Source organism: Oncorhynchus masou, chromosome 21 (genome assembly GCF_036934945.1).
Source record: "Oncorhynchus masou masou isolate Uvic2021 chromosome 21, UVic_Omas_1.1, whole genome shotgun sequence".
Classification (NCBI taxonomy): Eukaryota; Metazoa; Chordata; class Actinopteri; order Salmoniformes; family Salmonidae; genus Oncorhynchus; species Oncorhynchus masou.
Genome location: NC_088232.1, coordinates 40,675,850 through 40,703,125, shown reverse-complemented (window position 1 = coordinate 40,703,125; position 27,276 = coordinate 40,675,850). Strand labels below are relative to the sequence as shown.

Below are 27,276 nucleotides of genomic sequence, written 5' to 3'. Positions count from 1 at the left end.
AGGTGGGACAGTAATACTATCATTCCACTACTACTGCAGATATTAGGGACATTTTCCAGAAATTACAATGCAAAAATTCTACAGGTATATCATGTCTTTACTATCATTAAATTGAAGACTTAGTTTTTATCCAAGATTCTCTGTAATTAGTATTACGCGATCAAACTGATTAATGTAACTGTAATTAACTAGGAAGTCAGGGCACCAAGGAAAATATTCAGATTACAAAACTATAATTTCCTAAAATAACTTTTCAAATATTTTATATCTGATCAAATAGTCTTGTGATTAATGAATTATTTACTTTACCTCACGTTAGTCGCATTCCAAATGTTGGTTATCTGCACGAACCCAGTCTTCACGATGAGTCATCCATACATCAATTGTCTTAAAAAAATGATTTATTACTAACTAAGTCAGAAATGCATAAACAAACAAAGTCAATATGATTACAAGAAATGATAAGGGAATGTGCCCTAGTGGGCTAAACCAGCATCGCGGCTTGGTGGACAAAACGGGGAGTCAGCTGAGAAGTCACCACAGAGTTGATCATTATAACAATTGAAATGCTAATCCTTTGCACATGAACGCTCACTCATTCGGGAACAATTGCAATCAATATATATCGAAGAATTCCTAGCTGCAGGCTAGTAATTAATAAAGACTTGTTCTTATTCTGTTGGTATCGATAGTCAGAGTTTAACCACGTGGTATGGTTAAAAGATTCAGCAATGGTCTACAACCTTTGTACCCTCGTAATGGAGGAAAACATGGTCTGGTGATAATTTCTCAAAGTTGGGTTTTATTTGAAATTGCAGAAAAGAGCTGCCCCAGGATGCCTGACCCTAACTGGGCTCAGGGGAAGTCCTCAGATTTAGTTAAACTCAAAAGGGAATTGGAGTTTCCTTCATTAAACAGTCCAAAATCACATCACACAATTTTACAAACAGTATCATACTCACTCATTCATCTTATACAACAATTAGATGTAAAACCTCATATCTGAGGCTATTCTATAAAGAGCGTTATGGCAATGTGGCCACACCGTCTCCCATGAGCTTCCCCAAAATGTAACAAACGGACTAGTTCGTAACTGGAATCTTCACCGATCTTTTATACCTTGTCCAGAACATGAAATTTGTTTCAGACCTCAAGTTCTGTGAGGTGGAAGAAATTCCTCTGTTCTCTATGAAAATTCACTCTGTCTCTTATACTGTGGCCATGAGGCAGGGACTTCAGGAATTTACCACCTCTCTCTGACCACAGCAGCCTAGTTGAAGGAGGCAGGGAGAGGGGGATGGGCTTGCTGTGCCCAAAGAGGGCAACGTCATGACAGGTAGCACCTTTAAGAACATTTTTATGCAGTGGTCTAATCAAACAGTTGTGGTTGTGGGCACACAATGTATGATTCAGATACATTTTCCATCAGTAGTATTGTTTAAAACCTTGAACGCCTAGGAAAGTCTAAGCTGTGTTGTTGGTTGGTTCAACTAGGAAGGTTGTGTTGTTGGTTGGCCTGACTTCCAGTCTCTGCAGGGGCAGGATGTCTGTGATCCAGTACTGAAATAAGGACACAACTGCAGTGGCCTCACCTGGAAAGACGAAACACACGTCACATTAGTTTGTTTGCAATTAGGAACAGTGAGTGGATTAACAGTTATTTAATGAGATCATTACTGTCATTCCATAGTGATGAGGACAACTAATTATCCTGGTCTTGGTCTAGTACTGTACCTGTCTTGACATTTTGCATACCACCCCAACGGGTCCACAAATGACACAATCTCATTGCATTTCACACTGCCATCTCCCACCTGGACAAGATGAGAAATAACAATGTGAGAATGCTGTTCATTGACTACAGCTCAGCGTTCAACACCATAGTCCCCCATAAGCTCATCACCAAGCGCGAGACTGAACATCTCCCTCTGCAACTGGATCCTGGACTTCCTAACAGGCCTGCCCGAGGTTGCGAGAGTAGCCAACAACACCTCCGCCACACTGACCTTCAACACGGGAGCCCCTCAGGGGTGTTTGCTTAGTCCCCTCCTGTAATCCCCGTTCACCCAAGACTGCGTGGCCATGCATGACTCCAACACCAAGTTAGCTGACGGTGGTAGGCCTGATCACGTACGTTGAGGAGACAGCCTACAGGGTGGAGGTCAGACAGTTGGCAGTGTGGTGACAGGAGAACAACCTCTCCCTCAATATCAGTAAGACAAAGGAGCTGATCGTAGACTACAGGTGAGAGGGGAGAGCACTTCCCCATTCACATCAGCAGGGGTGTAGTGGAGCAGGTCGAGAGCTTCAAGTTCCTTGGCGTCCACATCCCTAAGGACTTAACATGGTCCACACACACACGCAGAGTCGTGTAGAGGGCACGACAGCACCTCTTCCCCCTTAAGGAGGCTGAAAAGATTTGGCACGGGCCCTCAGATCCTCAAATTCTACAGCTGCACCATCAAGAGCATCTTGTCTGACGGCATCACTATTTGGTATGGCAAATGCACCGCCCTCGACCGTACTTGGTGCGGATGGCCCTGCACATCACTGGGGCGGAGCTCCCTGCCACCGAGGACATCCATGAGGCAGTGTTAGAGGAAGGCCTGAAAAAAATTGCAGAAGACTTCAGCCAACCAAGACTGTTCATTTTGCTACTGTCCATCAAACAGTACCGGAGCACCCGCTCTCAAACCAATAGGCTCTGAGACGGCTCCTATGCCCAAGCCATAAGACTTATATAACTATTTAGCAATGGTTACACGGACTATGCACACTCCAGACTATATCCATTGAGTAGACGCCGTTAGAAGAGCCTCAATTTGTCGAGGCATGAAATCTACAAGGTGTCAAAAGCATTCCACAGGGATGCTGGCCCATTTTGACTCCACTGTTGTGCCATGCTGGCTGGGTGGTGGACCATTCTTGATACACACGGGAAACTGCTGAGTGTGAAAAACCCAGCAGCATCGCAATTCTTGACACAAACCGGTGCGCCTGGCACCTACTGCCATACCCGTTTAAAGGAAATTAGATATTTTGTCCTCACCCTTTCAGGCTCTGAATGACACATACACAATCCATGTCTCAAGGCTTAAAAATTCTTCTTTAAACCGGCCTCCTCCCTTTCACCTACACTGATTGAAGTGGATTTAACAAGTGACATCAATAAGGGATCATAGCTTTCACGTGGACAGTCTGTCACGGACAGAGCAGGTGCTTTTAATGTTTTGTATATTAAGTGTATACACACAAAACCCACACAGAAAAGATTAGGCATGGGTCCTCAGATCCTCAAAAAGTTAAACAGCTGCACCATCGAGAGCATCCTGACTGGTTGCATCACATCCTGGGGCCAAGCTGCCTGCCATCCAGGACCTCTATACCAGACGTTGTCAGAGGAAAGCCCAAAAAATGACCAAAGACTCCAGTCACTCTAGTCACAGACTAGCGGTACCGGAGCGCCGAAGTCTTGGTAAAAAAGGTTTCTTACCAGCTTCTACCCCAAGCAATAAGACTCCTGCTAATCAAATGGCTAACCGGACTATTTGCATTGCCCCACCCTTCTACATTGCTGCTACTCTGTTATCTATGTGTAGGTTACTTTCTCTCCCTACATGTACATATTACCTGGACTAACCTGTGCCCCCGCACATTGGCTCCGTAACAGTACCCCCTGTATGCAGCCCTGCTACTGTTATTTTATTGTTGCTCCTTAAATTGTTTTCTATTTTTCTTTTACTTCACTTACTTTTTTGTAAATACTTGAACACTTGCTTTTTTATTAACTGCATTGTTGGTTAAGGGCTTGTAAGTAAGCATTTCACGGTAAGGTATCTGTTGTAGTCGGCGCATGCGACAGACATTTTTTGATTTGACACACACTTTCACACTAAGAATATCCTGCCGCTACTCTGTTCTTTATTCTGATGCCAAGTCACTTTATCCTGCCTTCATGTACACATACACATACCCCATGCACATTGATCTGGTACACCCTGTATACAACTCCAGTGATCTAGTACTCACTGTATATAGCTCCACATTGATCTGGTACTGGTACTCCCTGTATATAGCTCCACAGTGATCTGTACTGGTACGCCCTGGAAATGGTCTGCCTACACATGTGAGAGATGCACTCTCAACCTTTAAGTCTTTATTGAAGACTCATCTCTTCAGTAGGTCCTATGATGGAGTGTAGTCTGGCCCAGGAGTGTGAAGGTGAACGGAAAGGCACTGGAGCAACAAACAGCCCTTGCGGTGTCTGCCTGGCAGGTTCCCCTCTCTCCACTGGGATTCTCTGCCTCTAACCCTATTACAGGGGCTGAGTCACTGGCTTACTGGTGCTCTTCCATGCCGTCTCTAGGAGGGGTGCGTCACTTGAGTGGGTTGAGTCACTGACGTGATCTTCCTGTCCGGATTGCGCCGTGGCGGAGATCTTCGTGGGCTACACTCGGCCTCGTCTCAGGATGGTAAGTTGGTGGTTGAAGATATCCCTCTAGTGGTGTGGGGGCTGTGCTTTGGCTAAGTGGGTGTGGTTATATCCTGCCTGTTCGGCCCTGTCCGTGGTTATCATCGGATCGGGCCACAGTGTCTCCTGACCCCTTCGGTCTCAGCCTCCAGTATTTATGCTGCAGTAGTTTATGTGTCGGGGGGCTAGGGTCAGTCTGTCCTATCTGCATGAAAGTCATCAAATAAAACTGGAAACAGGCAAGCAGCAGACGTCGTCGCCGACAGTTTTACATTCTGTTTAATGGACATTTACCTTTAGCAAAATAAAACAGGTGTGAATAGATTAGTTAACAGACTGGATGGCTATTAGACTACTTTATTTGCTCTTTAAAAAGGCCCAGTGCAGTCAAAAAAAGTGATTTATATACATTTCCACAATACGAGGTTGGAATAATACTGGGAAAATGATAAATGTCCTTTTAGTGAATGCACTGTTTGAGAACACCACCTAAAATGTCAGCCTGTTTTTGTAGGATGGAGTTTTGGCCAGCGTGGGGACATCACCAGGCAGTAAATTAATTAATAGATTAATAACAAAAGAGTTCCAAACCTCTCTGCCAATAACAGCTAGTTTTCAGATTTCCCCTCCCACTCAGACCACTCCCAGACAGTCCGTGAAAAATTGCGTGAACAACTGCTCTTTGCTAAGAAGTTATTTCTGACACTCAATTCATAACCATCACAGTAAGGTACATAATTGTTACCCAGAAATGATTTGATATTGAGATAAAAACGGCAGCATTGGACCTTTAATGACTAATTATGTTTTGGGGGAATCCACAAAGCTTGGCCACATCTGAGGAGCAGGTGGAGGGATCAGCAGGAATAAGCTGTGTGGTTTTAGTTTATAGTCTATACTAGGGTTCACAAACTGGTGGCGTTATTTGACCACCCAAGTGTTATATTTTTATTGTTGGACAGAAGTCTAAAAACACCAGGAAATCAGCTCCAAGTGACTTTCATTTTGGAAATCCGTTCCCAAGTATTCACACACAAACACGTGATCATATACAAAAGCAAGCAAGTTGAAATGATTATGTTCTAGTCAAATATATCTTCTTGCAGTCAATTTGCAGTCTACAAATTATGTTTTGATCCCGACCATCAACCCCCCCCCCAAAAAGAAAGAAATCGGCCTGCATCTGAATTTAGTTGATGATCCCTGGTTTTTATAGAGTCCACTGTGGGAACTGATCACAGGTCTGGACTGCTGTTTGTTTTCCTCTTCAGCGTTGCCTTGGCAGAGAGTTGAGCATCACTATGACCACCTGCTCAGCCGTGCCCTGAATCCCCTGGACAGGACAGTCGTATAATATATTGCAGTAGTATACTCTGCATGAGGGCCAACCAGGTCACCACTGATCTTATCAGTTAGATTTGAACTGACCCAACACACACACACCTGAGACAATGTCATTCACAATTTCCAGACCTGTACAAAGTCTGCTCTCCTGGCAGCTCTTGAGTAAAACACCCGGTGGCAGGAGATACTGGGGACTGTCAAACTGGTTTGTGTTTGGATAGGGGAGAGCATGCATGTCTAGGTAAGGCATGCTAGTATGGCCAGACGAGGGCAGGTATGATTAGGCGACTGGTAGTATGGACTAGAGGTCGACCGATTGATTTTTCAACGCCGATACTGATTGGAGGATTTAAAAAAAAGCCGATACCGATTAAATTGGCCGATTTTTATTTATTTATATAGTGAAAATACAACAATACTGAATGAACAATGAACACTTATTTTTAACTTAATATAATACGCAAATAAAATCCATTTCGTCTGAAATAAATAAACACGCTCAATTTGGTTTTAATAATGCAAAAACACAGTGATGGAGAAGTAAAAGTGCAATACATGCCATGTAAAAAAGCTAACGTTTAAGTTCTTTGCTCAGAACATGAGAAAATATGGAAGCTGGTGGTCCTCAATATTCCCAGTTAAGAAATTTTAGGTTCTAGTTATTATAGGAATTATGGACGCGTCGACTATTTCTCTCTATACCACTGGTATTTTATATACCCTTGACTATTGGATGTTCTTAAAGGCACTATAGTATTTCCAGCCTAATCTCGGCAGTTGAAAGGCTTGAAGTCATAAACAGAGCTGTGCATCAAGCATTGCTAAGAGCTGCGGCAAACGCAGTAAAGTGCTGTTTGAATAAATGCTTACGAGCCAGCTGCTGCCTACCACCGCTCAGTCAGACTGCTCTATCAAATCATCATTAAATATAATAAACACACAAATACGAGCCTTTGGTCATTAATATGGTCAAATCTGGAAAATATAATTTAGAAAGGAAAACGCTTATTCTTTCAGTGAATTACGGAACCGTTCGCAACGAGCCAGACAGCCCAAACTGGTGCATACACCCTGACTCTGCTTGCACAGAACGCAAGAGAAGAGACAGTTTCCCTAGTTAATATTGCCCGCAAACATGAATTTGCTGTGTATTGATTTTAAGAAAGGCATTGAGGTTGATGGTTAGGTATATTTGCGCAACAATTGTGTTTTTTCCCCCGCAAATGCGCTTTGGTTAAATCGTCACCCGTTTGGGGACGTTGGCGGTGATTCGATGATAAATGAACAGGCACCGCATTGATTATATGCAATGCAGGACAAGCTAGCCAACCTAGTAATATCAACCATGTGTAGTTAACTAGTGATTATGTGAAGATTGATGTTTTTTTTACTAGATAAGTTTAATGCTAGCTAGCAACTTACCGTGGCTCCTTGCAGCCAAAGTCATTTTATTGCTGCACTCGCGTAACAGGTGGTCAGCCTGCTATGCAGTCTCCTCGTGGATTGCAATGTAATCAGCATCCAAAAAGGCCAATTACCGATTGTTATGAAAACTTGAAATCAACCCTAATTAAAATCAGCCATGTGGTCAACCTCTAGTATGGACAGGTGAGCTCAGACAAGAATAGTTAAGGCAAAACCAGATAAGACTACTCACTAGGAGACATGGTAGAGCTGTTCTGGAGCTCTTGCAGAGCCTTGGCAAGCCTCTCCATGTCCTGTTGCTGCACCAGGGACTTGAGGCTGTGGAGGTGGGCCAAAACAGGAGGGGGGAATGTTCCATTGGACAGGCTGGTCAGAAGGCCCTCCACTACCCCTGAGGACACACGGAGCCTGTCCGCAGGCAATGAGCCTGGAGAGTGTGAGGAAAGAAGAGATGCTCTTACTCCACCAACCTTTCAAATATCCATTACTGAATGGGAATGTGCTAAGCAGGATGTGGGAAATTCAGTCATATGATAACAGCAAAATGTCTAATACCTTAACAATCGTCAGGTCTATGTTGAGACTGAGGTGCATAATAAGGACAGGAGAATTTCTTCCGAAGGCAAGTCAGGGGGGGGATTATGCCAGACCAGACAACAGAGCCTATACATTAGGAAGTGACCTAAACACCTCATGAGGAAGTAACCTAAACACCTCAGACCTTAAAATCCCCCATGGTCCTCAAGTTGGGACCATTTTTTGGGTTGTGCTCTACACACTACAACTATATACTGCACTACATTTGGCCAGCTCTTAGGAAGACTGAGCCAGACTAACCCCATTCCTGGAGACTACCGACCTGTAGGTTTCCAGTCCCCAACCCAATCTATCACACCTGATTGTAATAATTAGCTGGTTGATCATCTGAACCATGTTAGTTACAACTGGGGTTGGAGACAAAACCTACAGGAGGATAAATCTACAGGAACAGGGTTGGAGAGCTCTGGCCTAGGCTGTGTGTGACCGTATCTGGGTTGATTAGCAGCCCTGGTATGATACCCACGATCAGACACGTAGATCTCCTGTGTGGTCCTTAGGAAGTCCATCACTTCAGCTGCTCTTCTCTGCCTCATCTCTTCATCCTCCTCCTCCCCATTCCCCTCTCTCTGGTAGGTGAACTCCAGAGCTGCAGCGCGGGGCATCAGACCCAGAGACAGGAGCTTTTCTTTGTGGCGTTTCTTCTTTAGCTTCCTCCTCTTGTTCTTGCTAAGCCGCTCTCCTTTCTCCTCCGTGGGGGTCGGAGCCATGGTTGGATCCCCAGGGTTGGAGTCTGTAGCCTGTCCTGTGACTGTCCCTCCTTCTGGAGCTGTTTTTCCCTTCCTCTTTCTTCTTCTTCTCAGTCGTTGTCTTTCTCCTTCTCCTTCAGACTCATGAGTGTTCTCATCTGAAGGGAACAAGAAAAAGTGAGAGCTTGTTTACTTCACAAGCTAGTCTAATCTAGCTGTGGTGCCGCGCTATGGTAAGTCAGTCCCTGTGATCCATATTCATAACTAATATCCATTTCATAGCACTTGGAATCAGCCACCTTCAAACACCATGCCTATCCCATCTTTGACATAAGACTGTTTATTTGGTAGCAGATAAAGTTTATTCAGCCAGCATATTCAGCCAAGCAGCACCGCTTGGATTGATGCTCAAGGATGGATGGCTCTCCGGGGCTCAGAGAGCACTGAAGTCAAAAGCTGACTGCATCACCTTCCCCCGTAGGAAAGCTGGGCCCTTGTACACACACAGAGTGTGGTGGCTGTTCCCCAGGGTAACTGGTGGGTGGAGAGGCTGTCTGGGATTTAGCAACCCAACCACAGCCTATACACTCCAGTACCCCCCCTACTGCAGAGCATGTATGCGCACACACACACACACACACACACCACTTTTTCTCTAGACTTTAAGGAATTTCAAGAGCTTTTTGGTCTTAAAACCTGTTAAGGATAGGGCTGTCTGCTGCCCCCTTTGGAGTAATTGCGTGCCCATATTAAACAGAAAAAAAATCTTTCAAAAATTGCTAATATATGCATATAAAAAAATATTATTGAATAGAAAACACTAAAGTTTCTAAAACCGTTGAAATTATGTCTGTATGTAAAGCAGAACTCTCAGGGCAGTCATTCTCCCAAACTCTCTCTTGTCATCATAAAAGTTGGCCCAACTTTGACGTCATCGCCCCCACCCTTCCCAAGCGCCTACAGACCTGGGAACAGTTTCTATGTCTTCAGCGCGATGTCTGCTTTCAATGGGGCTTCTCATTGTGAGAATAGCGCGGTCACGAGAGTTTTGACCGCCCGAAACCTTTCGGTCACGCGAAAAAAAGGTCACATTCATGCGCGCTCTCCGCCGATGTTCACTCTTTTCCTAGACTAATTAAACGACGCGTGTTTCTGTTCGTCCTGAGAATTGCTGTGCACCTTTATAACATGCTAAAGCTTGGTTATGAACATAGTTTGACAAGTTTAGTCGACATATAATATGTAAATTCGACGTTTTGGTGCGCATCCGCTTGACTTTTGGCTGCATTTCAACAGAAATATGCCGTGTTTGATAACCAAAAGACACAGACTTCACAACTAAACAATGTTTTTGGTGAGTATAATTCCTTCCAGGCCTTCTGATGGAAGAACAGCAAAGGGAATATTTGTGTTAAATTTGGGTTTCTGTGGACTCCAAGATAGAGGAGCCATCATGCTAATTTCTGAGTGCCGACTCATATTATAGCCTAGTGAACGAATTCTGTAACGTTAAAAATAAATGTAACACAGCGATTGCATTTAGAAGAAGTGTATCTTTCTATATATATGTAGAACATGCATATTTAGTTAAAGTTTATGATGTGTATTGCTTGTTATCTGCCGGAGCTATCATCATTTCTCCGGACATTCGAGTAGCATTTTTTGAACAATGCGTAATTGTAAACAGAGGTTTATGGATATATATAGCATATTATTGAAAAAAACAAATGTACTGTGTAACATGTTATATTACTGTCATCTGATGAAGATTTCAAAAGGTTAGTGATTTATTTTTCTTTTAATCCTGCGTTTGTTGATTGCATATTTTGTTCAACTTGGCTATGCAAATTAGCTGTGTCTTTGGTGGTGGTTTGACATAAATATGTGCTATGTTTTCGCCGTAAAACATTTTAGAAATCTGACTTGCTGGGTAGATAAACAAGGTGTTTATCTTTCATTTAAGCTATTGGACTTGTTAATGTGTGGAGGTTAAATATTTTTAAGAATATTTTTTGCGTTCCATGCGCCACATTCCAGCTGAGGGTGTTAGGGAAAGTTCCCAAGTGGGGATCAACATCCACATGAAGTTTTAAAAGAGAAACTGCCACCATATGGCCAGCTGTGCAGAGAGAGCGAGTGAGAGAGTGTCTTTAAAAAAAGGTTGTGTTATGTATCAATTTTCAGCTGTGAAAGAGAAATTGGAAACATCACAAATAAACAACCGGTGATGATTATTCACAGCATTTCCATAAAACGAATCATAATAAGCATGTAGGAAGCGATTTACTGTTGGTGGCAATAAGTGAATGCTGCAACAGATGTGGGGCAAAGCGGACATGGCTTGATAAAAGGTGCATAATGCAGCAAATGTGATTCAGCAAGGTCCAGCTCAATAAATAGTCTCTCAAAGACACAGGACGTCCTGAAGGAGGATGGACATGCGCACACAGTCCATTTTATCATGACTTGGACTGTTCAACAGGTAAACCTGCAGTCAAAGGAATGCGAGTCAGTGTTCCCTCTAGTGGTCAGGTAGTCTGATGGTTAGGGATCAAACCAGAGCCGTTTTCTGTTTACCATCAAATGTCGTTAGAGGGATGCACTCGTATCCCGACATCAAAAAGCTCTGTAGCTAATGTAGCTAATAGCTAATGCTGGTATCAGGACCTTGACAAATTGAAGAGTGAGTGAACCATGAAAACACGCAAGACTGATGGCTTTAGCCATGTTCAACAACTATTCTTAGTCTGGATTGATCAAGCACCATTTACCTTGCCTCGCTAACTTACTAGGTAATAAATCCTGAGACCACTGCACCACTCGGGAGGCTAAGGCACTGCATCGCAGTGCTAGCTGTGCCACTAAGAGATTCTGGGTTCGAGTCCAGATTCTTTCGCAGCCGGCCACGACTGGGAGATCCATGGGGTGGCGCACAATTGGCCCAGCGTCGTGCAGGTTAGGGGAGGATTTGGCCTGCAGGGATGTCCTTGTCCCATCACGCACCAGTGACTCCTGTGGCAGGCTGAGCACAGTGTACGCTGACACGGTCGCCAGGTGTAGGGTGTTTCCTCTGACACATTGGTGCGGCTGGCTTCAGGGTTAAGTGGGCATTGTGTCAAGAACAGTGCGGCTTGGTTGGGTTGTGTTTCGGAGGACGCACGGATCTCAACCGTCGCCTCTCGAGTCCGTACGGGAGTTGCAGTGATGAGACAAGACTGTCATTACCAATTGGATACTACAAAATTGGGGAGAAAAACAGATTAAAAAATATATATCCTCTGATGAAATCTGTGATAACCATCTGATTACTTGTTTGTTAAATTGCACGTAAACAAAAGAGGTTTCTGATGACGGATTACGCACATAACTTTAATGACATGGCTGGGAAATGGGTCTAGGGCTGTCTCAAACAAAATATCTTGGTGGACTGAGTTTTTTTTTTAAAACATGTATATTTTCATTTAGGACACACCCTATGTGTTTGAATAAAATCCACTATATGCACTGATGCTTCACAAGCACTGTTTGACTAAATAATTAAGACACAAATAACTCAAGGAGCCTGATGGCCATGCTGTGTTAAAAACAAAATGACAGGGAACGCCTGTGTGACTGGTGAATGTGGTCTTACTCTTCTCCCTGCTGCAGCGAAAAAGGCACCAGAGCACTGCAAGTGTTTTTTCGCACTGTCTGTGCTGAAGCTGCAACATATCAGCTATTTCATTTCTTACTTGATTCACTGACAAAAGTAGTTACTGAAATCCCTGATTTGTTTTAGGAAAAACATGACCTATTTCCTCAATCCTTGCACTCTTTACATGAAACATGTAAGCATCTCATGCATGTGACCAATAGGGCCTGATCTATAGCCTATCAATCACATCAATAAATTGATTCAAACACCGAACTTGACAGCAAAATGTATGCAGAGGTGGTGAAAAATAAACTCTAACCTGGAGAATGTTTACAAGTTGCTCAGAACAGAAAGTCAGATGTGTGGAAGTCATTTGACTTAGTTGTGGAAACTATTGGAGATCAAGAAAAAGGAGGGTATAGGAACAAATGTTGTGAATAGTTTTACAATTACAATATTTCTGACCACTTGGAACAAAATGTTAACACTAAATAAATTAAGTACCAGTGTCTCTGTTCTAATGAAATATTACCCCCCCCCCCACAATTATTCTCTGCAGATCCTCTCAAGCCCTGTCAGGTTGGATGGGGAGCATCCAACCTGAGACTTGTCCCGAGGCCACTGCTGCGTTGTCTTGGCTGTGTGCTTAGGGTCATTGTCCTGTTGGAACTCTGGAGCAGGTTTTCAGAAGCCATCACACTTCACAGCAGTGATGGTGCCAGGTTTCCTCCAGACATAATACTTGGCATTCAGCTCAGTCTTCAATCTTGGTTTCATCATGGTCTGAGAGTCTTTAGGTGCCTTTTGGCAAACTCCAAGTGGGCTGTTATATGCCTCTTACTAAGATTTTATTGGTCACATACATGTGTTTGGCAGATATTATTGCAGGTGTAGTGAAATGCTTGTCTCTAGCTCCAACAGCGCAGTAATATCTAACAAAGATGGTTGTCCTTCTGGAAGGTTCTTGAAAATAAAAGAGAGCCGCACACTCTTGGAGCTCAGATGCAAAAATTTAATACCAACGTTTCGACAGCCAACCTGTCTTCATCAGGGTATAATCACAAACACTGCGGGATGACTCGTTTATATAGTGTCAAAGGACACAGGTGTCTGTAATCATGGCCAGGAGTGGCCTAATATCAGTGGTTAATAATCAAATATTAAAATGTCATACAAAGAACAGCAAACAAACAAATGGATAGCATACGATCATAGATTAATTTGACTATACAAGTTTACACACAATTACAATGGCAAAGTCACAATAATCACAAGAATGGCTTCAGATCAAAGTCTACGTTGAGACCGAAGGGCGCAAGGGTCTTTAAATTAAAGATCCAGGTAGCCTCTCGTTTTAATAAATTATCAAGGTCACCCCCTCTCCTAGGGAGGGTGACATGTTCGATGCCAATATAACGCAGAGACGAAATCGAGTGGCCTGCCTCCAAGAAGTGGGCCGCAACTGGATAAGTCAAGTTTTTACACCTAATGGTGCTACGGTGCTCTGAGATACGTACTTTTAATTCGCGCTTTGTTTTACCTACAATTTTTACCACAAGGACAAGTTATAAGATAAATAACTGCCTTAGTGGAGCACGTAATAACACCTTTTATTGGGATCGATTTCCCTGTTTGTGGGTGTTTGAAGGATCTACATTTATAAGTGCCATTGCATTGAGCACAGCCATTACATTTGTAATTTCCATCCAGTAGGGGCGCAAATAGACGTTGCTCAGGAATATCTTGGGGTGGTAAATCAGAGTTTACCAATTGGTCTCTGAGATTTCTGCCCCGCGAGAATACGACCAAGATTTTAGGATGTGCCAATGTTTGTGAACAATTCCCTTAATTTGTTCAGAGCACTTTGAATAACGGGTAGTTAGAACGCAAGAATGCGTCTTTTTGCGAGATTTACCTTGAAAAAGGTCATGTCTCGTTTTGTTTTGAATTTTCTCAATGGCAATATTAATCTGATCATTCTTGTAGCCCCTCTCCTTGAACTTTCTTTGCGTCTCAGCCATATTTCTGTCGAAATCGGACTGTTTTTTGCAAATTCTTTTGATTCGACAGAATTGGCTGTAGGGCAAACTGTTTTTCAAGGGAAGTGGGTGACAACTATCAGCCCTCAGCAAACTGTTACGATCAGTAGGTTTCCTGGAAAGATCAGTGTATAAAACATTATCTTCACACAAGATCAGAAGATCAATAAAACTGATTTGACGTGTATCAAATTGCATAGTAAATCTCAGATGCTCAGAACAGGAGTTAAGAAAAGCATGGAACGCCTGGAGCTGTTTAGCATCACCCCTCCATAGAACAAAAAACATCAATATACCGTTTCCAAATAATGATGTGAGGCAAGAAAACATTTGAGAGGTTTGAAAATAGACTGTTTCTCCATGTAACCCACATACAAATTAGCATAGTTAGGAGCCATGGGGGATCCCATAGCAGTCCCTTTAATCTGAATAAAGAAGTCATTTAGAAACATGAAATAGTTATGCGTGAGTACTATTTCAGCCAATGTTACAATGCATGCACTGGAAGGTAGTTCATTAGGGTCACGTTGTAAAAGAAAATGTTCCATAGCTTCAATACCGCCCTCGTGTGGAATATTAGTGTATAATGACTCAACATCAAAAGTAACTAACAAGGTATTCTCAGGGAGAGGATCAAGAGATTCAATGATAGAGATCATACTGCTGGTGTCCTTTACAAAGGAGGGTAGCTGTTCTGCGAGTGGTCTAATAAAAAAGTCAACAAAAGTAAATAGAGGGGCCGTTACTGCATCAATGCCCGCTACAATAGGGCGCCCTGGAGGTTGTGTAACATTGTGTAATTTCGGCAAAGTAAAGGTGGCAATTTTAGGGTGTTGAATAGCCAAAAATGCATGTTCTTTTTTGGTTATCTGACCAGAACTTAAATACCCGTCTAGGACAGACAAGATAGTATTCTGAAATTGGGAAGTGGGATCAATTCTGAGTTTCTTGTAAAAGGTGTTGTCAAGCAGCTGTCTATGACACTCATGTACATAAGCTGTCCTATCCATGAGTACAACCGACCCACCCATTATTGCAGGTGTAGTGAAATGCTTGTCTCTAGCTCCAACAGCGCAGTAATATCTAACAAGATGGTTGTCCTTCTGGAAGGTTCTCCCATCTCCACAGAGGAACTCTGGAGCTCTGTCAGAGTGACCATCGGGTTCTCGGTCACTCCCCATGACCTAGGCCATTCTCCAATTGCCCAGGCAGCCAGCTCTAGGAAGAGTCCTGGTGGTTCCAAACTTGTTCCATTTAAGAATGATGGACGACACTGTTCTTGGGGATCTTCAATGTGGCATAATTTGTGGTACCCTTCCCCAGATCTGTGCCTTGACACAATCCTGTCTCGGAGCTCTACGGACAATTCCGTCGAGCTCATGGCTTGGTTTCTGCTCTGACATGTACTGTCAACTGTGGGACCATAGACAGGTGTCGTCTGCCTTTCCAAATCATGTCCAATCAATTGAACTTACCACAGGTGGACTCCAAGTTGTAGAAACATCAAGGATGATCAATGGAAACAGGATTTACCTAAGCTCACTTGAGTCTCATAGCAATGGGACTGTTACATTTGTAAATAAATACCTTATGTTTAGTTGTAATAAGTTAGCAAACATTTCTAAAATAACTTTGATGTGTGTGTAGATTGATGATTTGAAATTTTATTTAATACATTTTAGAAATTGGCTGTAATGTAACAAAATGTGGATAAAGTCAAGAGGTCCACACACAACCAGCCAAAAGTTTGGACACACCTACTCTTTTTTATTTGTATTTTATAACTATTCTCTACATTGTAGAATAACGAAGACATCAAAACTATGAAACACATATGGAATCATGTAGTAAGCTAAAAAAAAAAAAAAAAAAGTGAATCAAATCAATAGATTCTTCAAAGTAGCCACTCTTTGCCTTGACAGCTTTGCACACTCTTGGCATTCTCTCAACCAGCTTCATGAGGTAGTCACCTGGAAAGCAATTCAATTAACAGGTGTGCCTTAATTTGCAAAAAAAAAAAAATCCCTTTTAATGCGTTTGAGACAATCAGTTGTGGTATATAGAAGATAGCCCTATTTAGCAAAAGACCAAGTCCATATTATGGCAAGAACAGCTCAAATAAGCAAAGAGAAACAACAGTCCATCATTACTTTAAGACATGAAAGTCAGTCAATCCGGAAAATGTTAAGAACTTTGAAAGTTTCTTCAAGTGCAGTTGCAAAAACCATCAAGCACTAAGATGAAAATTCCTCTCATGAGGACCCCCACAGGAAAGGAAGAGCCAGAGTTACCTCTGCAGCAGCGGATAGTTTCATTACAGTTAACTGCCCCTCAGATTGCAGCTCAAATAAATGCTTCAGAGTTCAGGTAACAAAAACATCAGTTACGAGGAGACTGTGAATCAGGCCTTCATGGTCAAATTGCTGCAAATAAACCAATAAGCAGAGACTTGCGTCGGCCAAGAAACACAAGCAATGGACATTAGACTGCTCGAAATCTGTCCTTGGTGGTCTGATTAGCCCAAATTAGATTTTTGGTTCCAACCATGTCTTTGTAAGACCCAGAGTAGGTAAATGGATGATCTCTGCATGTGTGGTTCCCACCATGAAGCAGGTGTGAAGGGTGCTTTGCTGGTGACACAGTCAGTAATTTAATTAGGATTCAAGGCACACTTAACCAGCATGGCTACCAGAACATTCTGCAGTGATACGCAATCACATCTGGTTTGCGCTTAGTGGGACTATCATTTGTTTTTCCAATAGGACAATGACCCAACACACCTCCAGTCTATGTAAGGGCTATTGACCAAGGAGAGTGATGGAGTGCTGCATCAGATGACCTGGCCTCCACAACCACCCGATCATCAACCCAATTGTGGGAATGCCAAGAGTATGCAAAGCTGTCAAGGCAAAGGGTGGCTACATTGAAGCATCCAAAATAGGCCGACTTGTTTAACACTTTTTTTGGTTACTGCATGATTCCATGTGTTATTTCATAGATTTGATGTCGTCGCTATTATTCTACAATTTAGTAAAAATAAACAAAAACCCTAGAATGAGTAGGTGTCCAAACTGTTGACTGCATGCAAACTACCGTTCAAAAGTATGGGGTCACCTCGAAATTCCCCTGTTTTTGAAAGAAAAGCACATTTTGGCCATTAAAAATAACATCAAGTTGATCAGAAATACAGTGCAGACATTGCTAATGTTGTAAATTAATATTGTAGCCAGACTTAATGGAATATCTACATAGGCGTACAGAGGCCCATTATCAGCAACCATCACTCCTGTGTTCCAATTGCACGTTGTGTTAGCTAATCCAAGTATCATTTTAAAAGGCTAATTGATCATGAGAAAAAGCTTTTGCAATTATGGTAGCACAGCTGAAATTAAAGAAGCAATAAAACTGGCCTTCTTTAGACTAGTTCAGTATCAGCATGTGGGTTCAATTACAGGCTCAAAATGGCTAGAAACAAAGACCTTTCTTCTGAAACTCGTCAGTCTAGTCTTATTCAGAGAAATTAAGGTTATTCCATGCGAGAAATTGCCAAGAAACTGAAGATCTCGTACAACGCTATGTACTACTCCCTTCGCAGAACAGCACAAACGGGCTCTAACCAGATTAGAAAGAGTGGTAGGCCCCGGTGCACAACTAAGCAAGACGACAAGGACATTAGGGTGTCTAGTTTGAGAACCAGACACCTCACAAGTCCTCAACTGGCAGCTTCATGAAATAGTACCTGCAAAACACCAGTCTCAACATCAACAGGGATGAGGTGATTCCGGGATGCTGGCCTTCTAAGCAGAGTTCCTCTGTCCAGTGTCTGTGTTCTTTTGCCCAGCTTAATCTTTTATTATTATTGGCCAGTCTGATATGGCTTTTTCTTTGCAACTCTGCCTAGAAGGCCAGCATCCAGAAGTCACCTATAAAACTCTGCAAAAAAGGAAAAATGTCCTCACTGTCAACTACATTTATTTTCAGCAAACTTAACATGTGTAAATACTTGTATGAACATAAGAAGATTCAACAACTGAGACAAAACAGGTCCCAGACGTGCTCAATGGGATTGAGATCCGGGCTCTTCGTTGGCCATGGCAGAACACGGAAATTCCTGTCTTGCAGGAAATCACGCACAGAACGAGCAGTATGGCTGGTGGCATTGTCATGCTGGTGGGTCATGTCAGGATGAGCCTGCAGGAAGGGTACCACATGAGGGAGGAGGATGTCTTCCCTGTAACGCTCAGGGTTCAGATTGCCTGCAATGACGATAAACGTGAATCCGACCATCACCCCTGGTAAGACAAAACCACGACTCGTCGGTGAAGAGCACTTTTTGCCAGTCCTGTCTGGTCCAACGATGGTGGGTTTGTGCCCATAGGCGACATTGTTGCAGGTGATGTCTGGTGAAGACCTGCCTTACAACAGGCCTACAAGCACTCAGTCCAGCCTCTCTCAGCCTATTGCGAACAGTCTGAACACTGATGGAGGGATTGTGCGTTCCTGGGGCAACTCTGGCAGTTGTTGTTGCCATCCTGTACCGGTCCCGCAAGTGTGATGTTCGGCTGTACCGATCCTGTGCAGGTGTTACACGTGGTCTGCCACGCCGAGGATGATCAACTGTCCGTTCTATCTCCCTGTAGCGCTGTTTTAGGCGCCTCACAGTACGGACATTGCAATTTATTGCCCTGGCCACATCTGTAGTCCTCATGCCTCCTTGCAGCATGCCTTAGGCACATTCACACAGATGAGCAGGGACCCTGGCCATCTTTCTTATGGTGTTTTTCAGAGTCAGTAGAAAGGCCACTTTGGTGTCCTCTAAGTTGTCATAACTGTGACCTTAATTGCCTACCGTCTGTAAGCTGTTAATGTCTTAATGACCATTCCACAGGTGCATGTTCATTAATTGTTTATGGTTCACTGAACAAGCATGGGACACAGTGTTTAAACCATTTACAATGAAGATCTGTGAAGTTATTTGGATTTTTTGAATTATCTTTGAAAGACAGGGTCCTCTTTTTTTTGCTGAGTGTATACACATACCCCCGCCCACCCAAGTATACAAAACAATAACAACACCTGCACTTTCCATGACTCACACTGACCAGGTGAAAGCTATGATCCCCATTTGATGTCACTTCAATCAGTGTAGATGACAGGGAGGAGACAGGTTAAAATTTGCAATTAAGACATGGATTGCGTATGTGTGCCATTCAGAGGCTAAATGGGCAAGACAAAATATTTTATTTCCTTTGAACGGGGTATCATAGTAGGTACCAGGGTTTCCCGTGTGCATCTAGAATAGTCCACCACCCAAAGGACATCCAGCCAACTTGGCACAACTGTGGGACGCATTGGAGTCAAAATGGGCCAGCATCCCAGTTGGAACATTTTCAACACTTTGTAGAGTCCATGCCCTGACAAATTGAGGCTGTTCTGAGGGCAAAAGGGGGAGGGGGGTGTAACTCAATATTAGGAAGGTGTTCCTAATGTTTGGTATACTCCGTGTATATAGCCTTTACATATAAAGACTTTAAAAAAGTTACATGCATTCGTGGACTGCGTTTTATTTACCGTTTAGGCTAATTACTCAAAGCTCACTTTGTTATTCAATTCTAAAACAAAAATGTTTGATTGCATTTCAAAGCATGAATGACTCATATGCTGTGTGACATGAACAAATGACAGAACAGCCTCACTGATTGATACAGTGCTTCCAGAAAGGATTCACACCTGTTGACGCTCAAATTTAAAACGGATTACATTTAGATTGTCTCTGGCCCACACACACACAGAGAATGTCAAATTGGAATTGTTCTTCAAATTCTTCCCAAATTAAAAACTGAAATGTCAAATATTCAACCCCTTTGTTATGGCAAGCCTAAATACACTGATTAGAAGATATTTGCTTAACAAGTCACATAACTTATATGAACTCTGTATGCAATAGTGTTATGACGACCTCATCTCTGTGCCCCACACAACTATCTTTGAGGTCCCTCAGTTTAGCAGTGAATTTCAAACACACAATTCAACCACAAAGACCAGGGAGGTTTCCAATGCCTCACTAAGAGAGGCACCCATTGGTAGATGGGTAAAAATTTAAAAAGCAGAAATTAAATATCCCTTTGAGCATGGTGAAGTTACACTATCCAAGTGAAATTAGTATCAATACACCCAGTCAGTTCAAAGATACAGGCATCCTTCCTAACTCAATTGTCGGAGAGGAAGGAAATCGCTCAGGGATTTCACTATGAAGCCAATGGTGACTTTTAAAACAGTTACATAATTTAAATGGCTGTGATAGGAGACTACTGAAGATGGATCAACAACATTGTACTTACTACACAATACTAACCTAATTGCCAGAACAAAAAGGAGGAAGTCTGTACATTAAAATATTCTAAAACATGCATCCTGTTTGCAACAAGACAAAGTAATACTGCAAAAAAATGTGGCTAAGCAATTCACTTTTTGTCCTGAAAATAAGTTATATGAGGAGTAAATCCAACACAACACATTAGTACCACACTCCATATTTTCAAGCATAGTGGTAGCGTCATCATGTTATGGGTATGCTTGTAATCGTTAAGGATTAAGGACTGGGGAGTTCAGGATAAAAAATAAACATAATGGAGCTACGCATCTCCCAGGGTCTGCTTTCCACCAGTCACTGAAAGATGAATTCACCTTACAAAAAGGACAATAACCTAAAATACAAGGCTAAATCTTCACTGGAGCTGCTTACTGTGAATGTTCCTGAGTGGCATTGTTAGTAGAGGTCGACCGATTATGATTTTTCAACGGCGATACCGATTATTGGAGGACCAAAAAAAAAACAACGATACGTCGGCCGATTTTTATTTATAATAATGACAATTACAACAATACTGAATGAACACTTATTTTAACTTAATATAATTCATAAATAAAATCAATTTAGCCTCAAGTAAATAATGAAACCTGTTCAATTTGGTTTAAATAATGCAAAAACAAAGTGTTGGAGAAGAAAGTAAAAGTGCAATATGTCCTATGCAAGAAAGCTAACGTTTCAGTACCTTGCTCAGAACATATGAAAGCTGGTGGTTCCTTTTACATGAGTCTTCAATATTCCCAGGTAAGACGTTTTAGGTTGTAGTTATTATAGGACTATTTCCCTCTATACCATTTGTATTTCATTAATCTTTGACTATTAGGATGTTCTTATAGGCACTTTAGTATTGCCAGTGTAACAGTATAGCTTCCGTCCCTCTCCTCGATCCTCCCTGGACTCGAGCCAGCAACACAACGACAACAGCCACCACCGAAGCAGCATTACCCATGCAGAGCAAGGGAAACTGCCACCCCAAGGCACAGAGCGAGTGACGTTTGAAACGCTACTAGCGCGCGCTAACTATCCATTTCACTTCGGTTACACTAGCCTCATCTCGGGAGTTGATAGGCTTGAAGTCATAAACAGTGCAATGCTTGACGCACAACACACAAAAGTGCTGTTTGAATGAACGTTTACGCGCCTGCTTCTGCCTACCACCGCTCAGTCAGATACTTGTATGCTCAGTCAGATTATATGCAATGCAGGACACGCTAGATAATATCAACCATGTGTAGTTAACCTGTTGAAACTCTAGGGGCGCAATTTCATTTTTGGATGAAAAACGTTCCCGTTTAAACAAGATATTTTGTCACAAAAAGATGCTTGACTATGCATATAATTGGTAGCTTTGGAAAGAAAACACTGACGTTTCCAGAACTGCAAAGATATTTTATGTGCGTGCCCTAGAACGTGAGCTTCAGGCAAAACCAAGATGAGACGGCATCCAGGAAATGAGCAGGATTTTTGAGGCTCTGTTTTCCATTGTCTCCTTATATGGCTGTGAATGCGAGAGGAGTAAGTCTGCCCTTTCTGTCGTTTCCCCAAGGTGTCTGCAGCATTGTGACGTATTTGTAGGCATATCATTGGAAGATTGACCATAAGAGACCACATTTACCAGGTGTCCGCCCGGTGTCCTGCGCAAAAGTCAGCTGCAAGTATTTTTCCATGGAATTTATAGAAGAATGCAGGCTTCCACGAACGATATATCAATGAAGAGATATGTGAAAAAACACCTTGAGGATTGATTCCAAACAACGTTTGCCATGTTTCGGTCGATATTATGGAGTTAATTCGGAAAAAGTTTGACGTTGTAGGTGACTGAATTTTCGGTTCGTTTCGGTAGCCATGTGATGTACAAAACGGAGCGATTTCTCCTACACACAGACGCTTTCAGGAAAAACTGCGCATTTGGTATGTAACTGAGAGTCTCCTCATTGAAAACATCCGAAGCTCTTCAAAGGTAAATGATTTTATTTATTTGGTTATCTGGTTTTTGTGAAAATGTTGCGTGCTAAATGCTACTCAAAATGCTAAGCTAGCTTAGCATACTCTTACACAAATTAGTCAATTGCTATGGTTCAAAAGCATATTTTGAAAATCTGAGATGACAGTGTTGTTAAGAAAAGGCTAAGCTTGAGAGCAGGCGCATTATTTTCATTTTATTTGCGATTTTCAGAAATCGTTAACGTTGCGTTATGCTAATGAGCCTGAGGCTTTAGTCACGATCCCGGATCCGGGATGGGGAGTTTCAAGAAGTTAACTATGTAACTAAATGTAAATGTAACTAGTGATTATGACTGATTGTTTTTTTATAAGATACATTTAATGCTAGCAAGCAACTTATCTTGGCTTACTGCATTTGCGTAACAGGCAGCCTCCTTGTGTGGTGCAACGAGAGAGAGGCAGGTCATTATTGCGATGGACTAGTTAACTGTACGGTTGCAAGATTGGATCCCCTGAGCTGACCAGGGGCAGAACGACAGATTTTCACCTTAACGATGCAGTTAACCCACCGTTCCTAGGCCGTCATTGAAAATAAGAATGTGTTCTTAATTAACTGACTTGCCTAGTTAAATAAATCCGATTGTTAAGAGAACTTGAAATCGGCCCTAAATAATTGGCCATTCCGATTAAATAAAAAAATAAAAATTGGTCGACCTGTAATTGTTAGTTTTGACCTAACGCTACTTGAATTTTTTTCTCGTCTTCTCACGCCGCTGCTGTCCGCCGCATTGTTTTCAACACCAATATGCTGGTTAACTTGGCTATTATGCACATAGCAACATGATCTAGGAAAAGGTGACAATTCAACAACAAAATGCTAGTTAACTTTGCTATTATGTCCATAGAAACATAGGGAAAGGAGCCATTTCAACGACACAGATGTTTCAGTACCACGGACAGTGACTGCTATCCAACGCGAGAAAGCATACACACTTGTGTTGCCCCATTATTTTTTACATAATATAACCATATACAATTTCAGTATACCACGTCTAGTGATGGACTGTGCCTTCAATGGATAAGTCTACTGAGACAGGCGTGAATAAGACAGGTGTCTTGTGCACCATGGAAAAAATATCAATTTGCGACTCTGTCACTAAAGAAATCTTGGTCGACTAACAGCCTATCGACCAAACAATCGACTTAATGCGTTCAGCCCTACGTGAGTCTATAGTAATGTTGGCAGGAGGGATCAATAGTAAGGTCATCCACTGTCTTTCTGAGTACATCAAAGCCACTGCTAAGATATCAGTCTTGGCTAGTTTAGTCACTTCACACTTTCTAATAAATGCAAGGCCTTGGGAGAGGGTTGAAGGAATTTGAAACAAATTCCTTGTGACATGAACACAGGCCCAAAACTACTCACACAGTAGCTGGAAAAGACAGCATCGTTAACTCTATTACTATCTTCTTAATAGAGGCCATCAATTGGTTCTCTAACGCAATTCGATAGACTACAGAAATGTTGTGCAACATGAGCTTTCATGAAGTGTTTGATTCGATTTGTGATTACATTTGCATTGGTGTCAGAGTGATTAGTGGGACAATAGAGTGCTGAGTACCGGGCAGTTAGCAGGTTTGGTAGGCCTACTAATGACCATCAGCAGCATCAGAGCTTGGAGAAGCCTAATTACCGCGACTAAATGGTCATGTCAGATTTTCCCATCAGTTGGCCTTTTAAAATATGCAATATTTATGATGACTTAATTTGTTTCTTATGCCTAGATGGTAATTAGGGCAGAACTGCTTCATGTGTACAGACCTAGCAGCTGATCTACATGAAAGCATTTTAAGACATTATTCAAGGTAGACACCTTGCCCAGCTAAATGTTAAAGGACTTGTAACCAAAAAATAAAAACATTTATGACTATGAGGTTGTCATGGTGTACTTTGCTTTCTCCATGGTAACAGATACCTCCTGCAAGTGGAGCACAGAGCCGCGAATATTTGCTCACACAGACCATTTCAGGACTGCAGAAAGAAGCTAAAAACCACCCCTATTCCACCTGTACTGCTACAAGACTAGGTCTAATGGCTAACTTGTACTACTTCTAAAATAATCTAAATGTGTTTAGAAAGCCTTTTTTACATCAGCAGATGTCACAAAGTGCATATACATGAACCCAGTTATCTGATGACCAAGTATGTAAGAGAAAGCACTAATAGGCCTAAATTGCTGACTAGTCCATTATAACAGGCAAATATAGCTGCATTGAGTTTACTTCGAATTCATAAATTCTTGAGTTTCTAGAAAAACATACATTGTCTTCCAATTAATGAGACATTTTCTGCAGGTAAAGTGGAAATACCGGTACAACCTACTCAGTGTACATGAATGAAGGTGTTGCCCAAGACTAATTTCTCTACTGTCAACTATTAATATAATCGGTTTCTGTCAGGTAGCCTAAACCCATTTACCTCTCTGGCAGGCAGATGCTGACTGAATGAAATGGACTGGGTTAGTAGTGTGGATATCCGGTCAGGACGGCATAGAGCAGGTTGTTCAGCCAGCTGCTTGATGCCAGGGAAACACTCACTAAAACAAATGGAATGTGCTCCATTACATCTTAATGTTGCAATATGTAACTTTTGGATGATACTAACAAATTCTTATGGAAATGTGAGTTATAGATCTTTCATTCTCATTGAAAGCAAGTCAGAGGAAGATATGTTCTATATGCACTATTTTTATGCTTCCCGTTCATACGTTTAGTTTTCGCATCTTTTACCTTTGTACACCAGCTTCAAACAGCTGAAAATACAATATTTTTGGTTATTTCAAAGATATTTCAGAGGTTTAGATGGTACAATGATTTGCTACACATTGCTTGTCACATAACCTTCTGCATATTGCACCTTTAAGTTTACTGATCATATAACACAAAATGATCAGTTCTGTTGTGAATCAATGTCAACTGTTGAGCCTAAAATGGTTTCAATGAGTGCTCACATAAGCCATATACCTTTAGATAATGACCACGTATCTGTAATAGTAACATTTGACCTTGAAAAAAACACAGCATCAAATGTGAATAACAGTGGGTGGTCTGATCCATTTGGCACAGATTGCATTCAGATGGGATTTGATCATCGGTACACTCAACACAACCATCTCACATTTTTCAACTAAGGTCTTGGATAAAAAAATATTTGTTCCTGCTTTAATCTCCCCACAACTGGACTGGAAAAGACAATAAAGGAGAGTGATAGTAACACTGAGCTGGACAGAGGAACTGAGGAGAGCCCCTTCTAGTAAATCCCCTGCTTTATTGCACATCTCTGTCACCACAGTCCATAAATGTAAGATTATAGCCCTCTTACCAGCTGGGTCTTGCACAGTATTTATGTATGCTGGCTGAGAGAGCGTGACAGATCCCTCTGCACCCATCTTGTATTCTGCAGGGGGAGCTATGACTGTGTACATTCGTCTGCCTGGCTGGGTCGAGGATGGTATTATCCCTCCATCTCCTGAGACACAGAGCAAATGAGAAAGAAAGAACATTAGCTATACTGTAAGTGCTTGGCGATTGGTTTGGAGGTGATTGTATTGTAGGCTATATAATTTCCGGACTGTGACACCAACTTATTTGGAAGTAATAAAAAGTATGTGATGTCTCACTTCGCTTAGCTCCGTGGACAATATTTATAATTCAATTGAGCATAACTCAGTTAATGAAATATGTTACTCTACTTACCAGTGATAGTGCACTCCTCTAGGTCTACTTTCTGTTTCACAGAGGACTTGTCGAGAACAAACTCGGGGGGTGAAGAGCTGGGTTCTTTCTCAAGCTTGGGAGGTAAGGGGTACAGCCTCTGAAGAACTTTAGACTGGAATACTGAAACGTAGTTGACATTCTTAACTTTAATTCCACATTGGCAACAATGTCAAGTACAAGCTATCTAGGGTATAAATACATGTTTGGCTAATTACGCAATTTCAATTGAAATTTAATCACAACTAGTAGTTGGTAGATCAAAGTAAAATTCACAGAAAGCATAAATACTTTATTAATATCAGAAGCCTACAAAAACGAAACGGAAAACGAGTTGACCGATTAATCCCGCCTGTTTTTGTGATGTATAACGATACATCAGCGAAGGTATCACAAAAACACGCGGGATTGATCGGTCAACTTGGCGTTTGTTAGTTAATAACTCTCAAAGAGTTGCGCGACAGTAGCCTGCCCGGCTAGCGAGACAGGTAAACTAGCTATAAGTACAGACTAGTAAAAACTAGCTACATCTGGCGTTTAATGTTTCAGCAACGACAAGACGTAAAAAAGTACTTACCTACTTTCCTATGTGCCATATCACTATATTTAACTCGAATGTAACATTAGATAAAACACGCTTGTGAAAAATGCTAACGGTAATGTTACCAGCTAGCTAGTTAGCATTGCTAGCTACTGGCAGCCTGCTAGTTGATGTTTTGCAGCTTTGTTATGAACTTTTGTAACGACGCCCCATCATTTGCAACATTGCGTTGACAAATCATGCTTCGTTACGACTGAAATAATTTCGCTAAATATCATTATGTGCACAGCCGCGAAAGAAAACATCCAAACGAGCTGCAGCGCAGACCTCAATCATCCACACATGAGGAAGGAACCAAAGATGATCCATATTGACCAGATACTCAAGTGGCCGCTCTAACATCGTGAAACGTCTTCAACAATGGAAGGCAGTCGAGAGGAGGCAAGGT

General features: G+C 42.0%; 1 protein-coding gene across 2 annotated transcripts; it reads right to left on the bottom strand.

Moving 5' to 3' along the window:
• Positions 1–383: 383 nt before the first annotated feature.
• Positions 384–27,276, bottom strand: LOC135508355 (glutamate-rich protein 1). Of its 2 annotated transcripts, XR_010450784.1 has the most exons (7): positions 26,865–27,276; positions 26,270–26,410; positions 25,896–26,042; positions 8,304–8,684; positions 7,473–7,667; positions 1,735–1,814; positions 1,507–1,592 (listed from the first exon to the last, which is right to left on the bottom strand). XR_010450784.1 is itself a non-coding variant. In XM_064928479.1 (6 exons), the coding sequence occupies exons 1-6, from the start codon at positions 26,881–26,883 to the stop codon at positions 1,465–1,467; spliced, it is 1,011 nt and encodes a 336-aa protein (XP_064784551.1). In that variant the 5' UTR covers positions 26,884–27,275; the 3' UTR covers positions 384–1,464. The 2 variants fall into 2 exon arrangements, 1 of the variants encoding a protein (XP_064784551.1); XM_064928479.1 differs by lacking the exon at positions 1,735–1,814 and having other exon boundaries at positions 384–1,592; positions 26,865–27,275.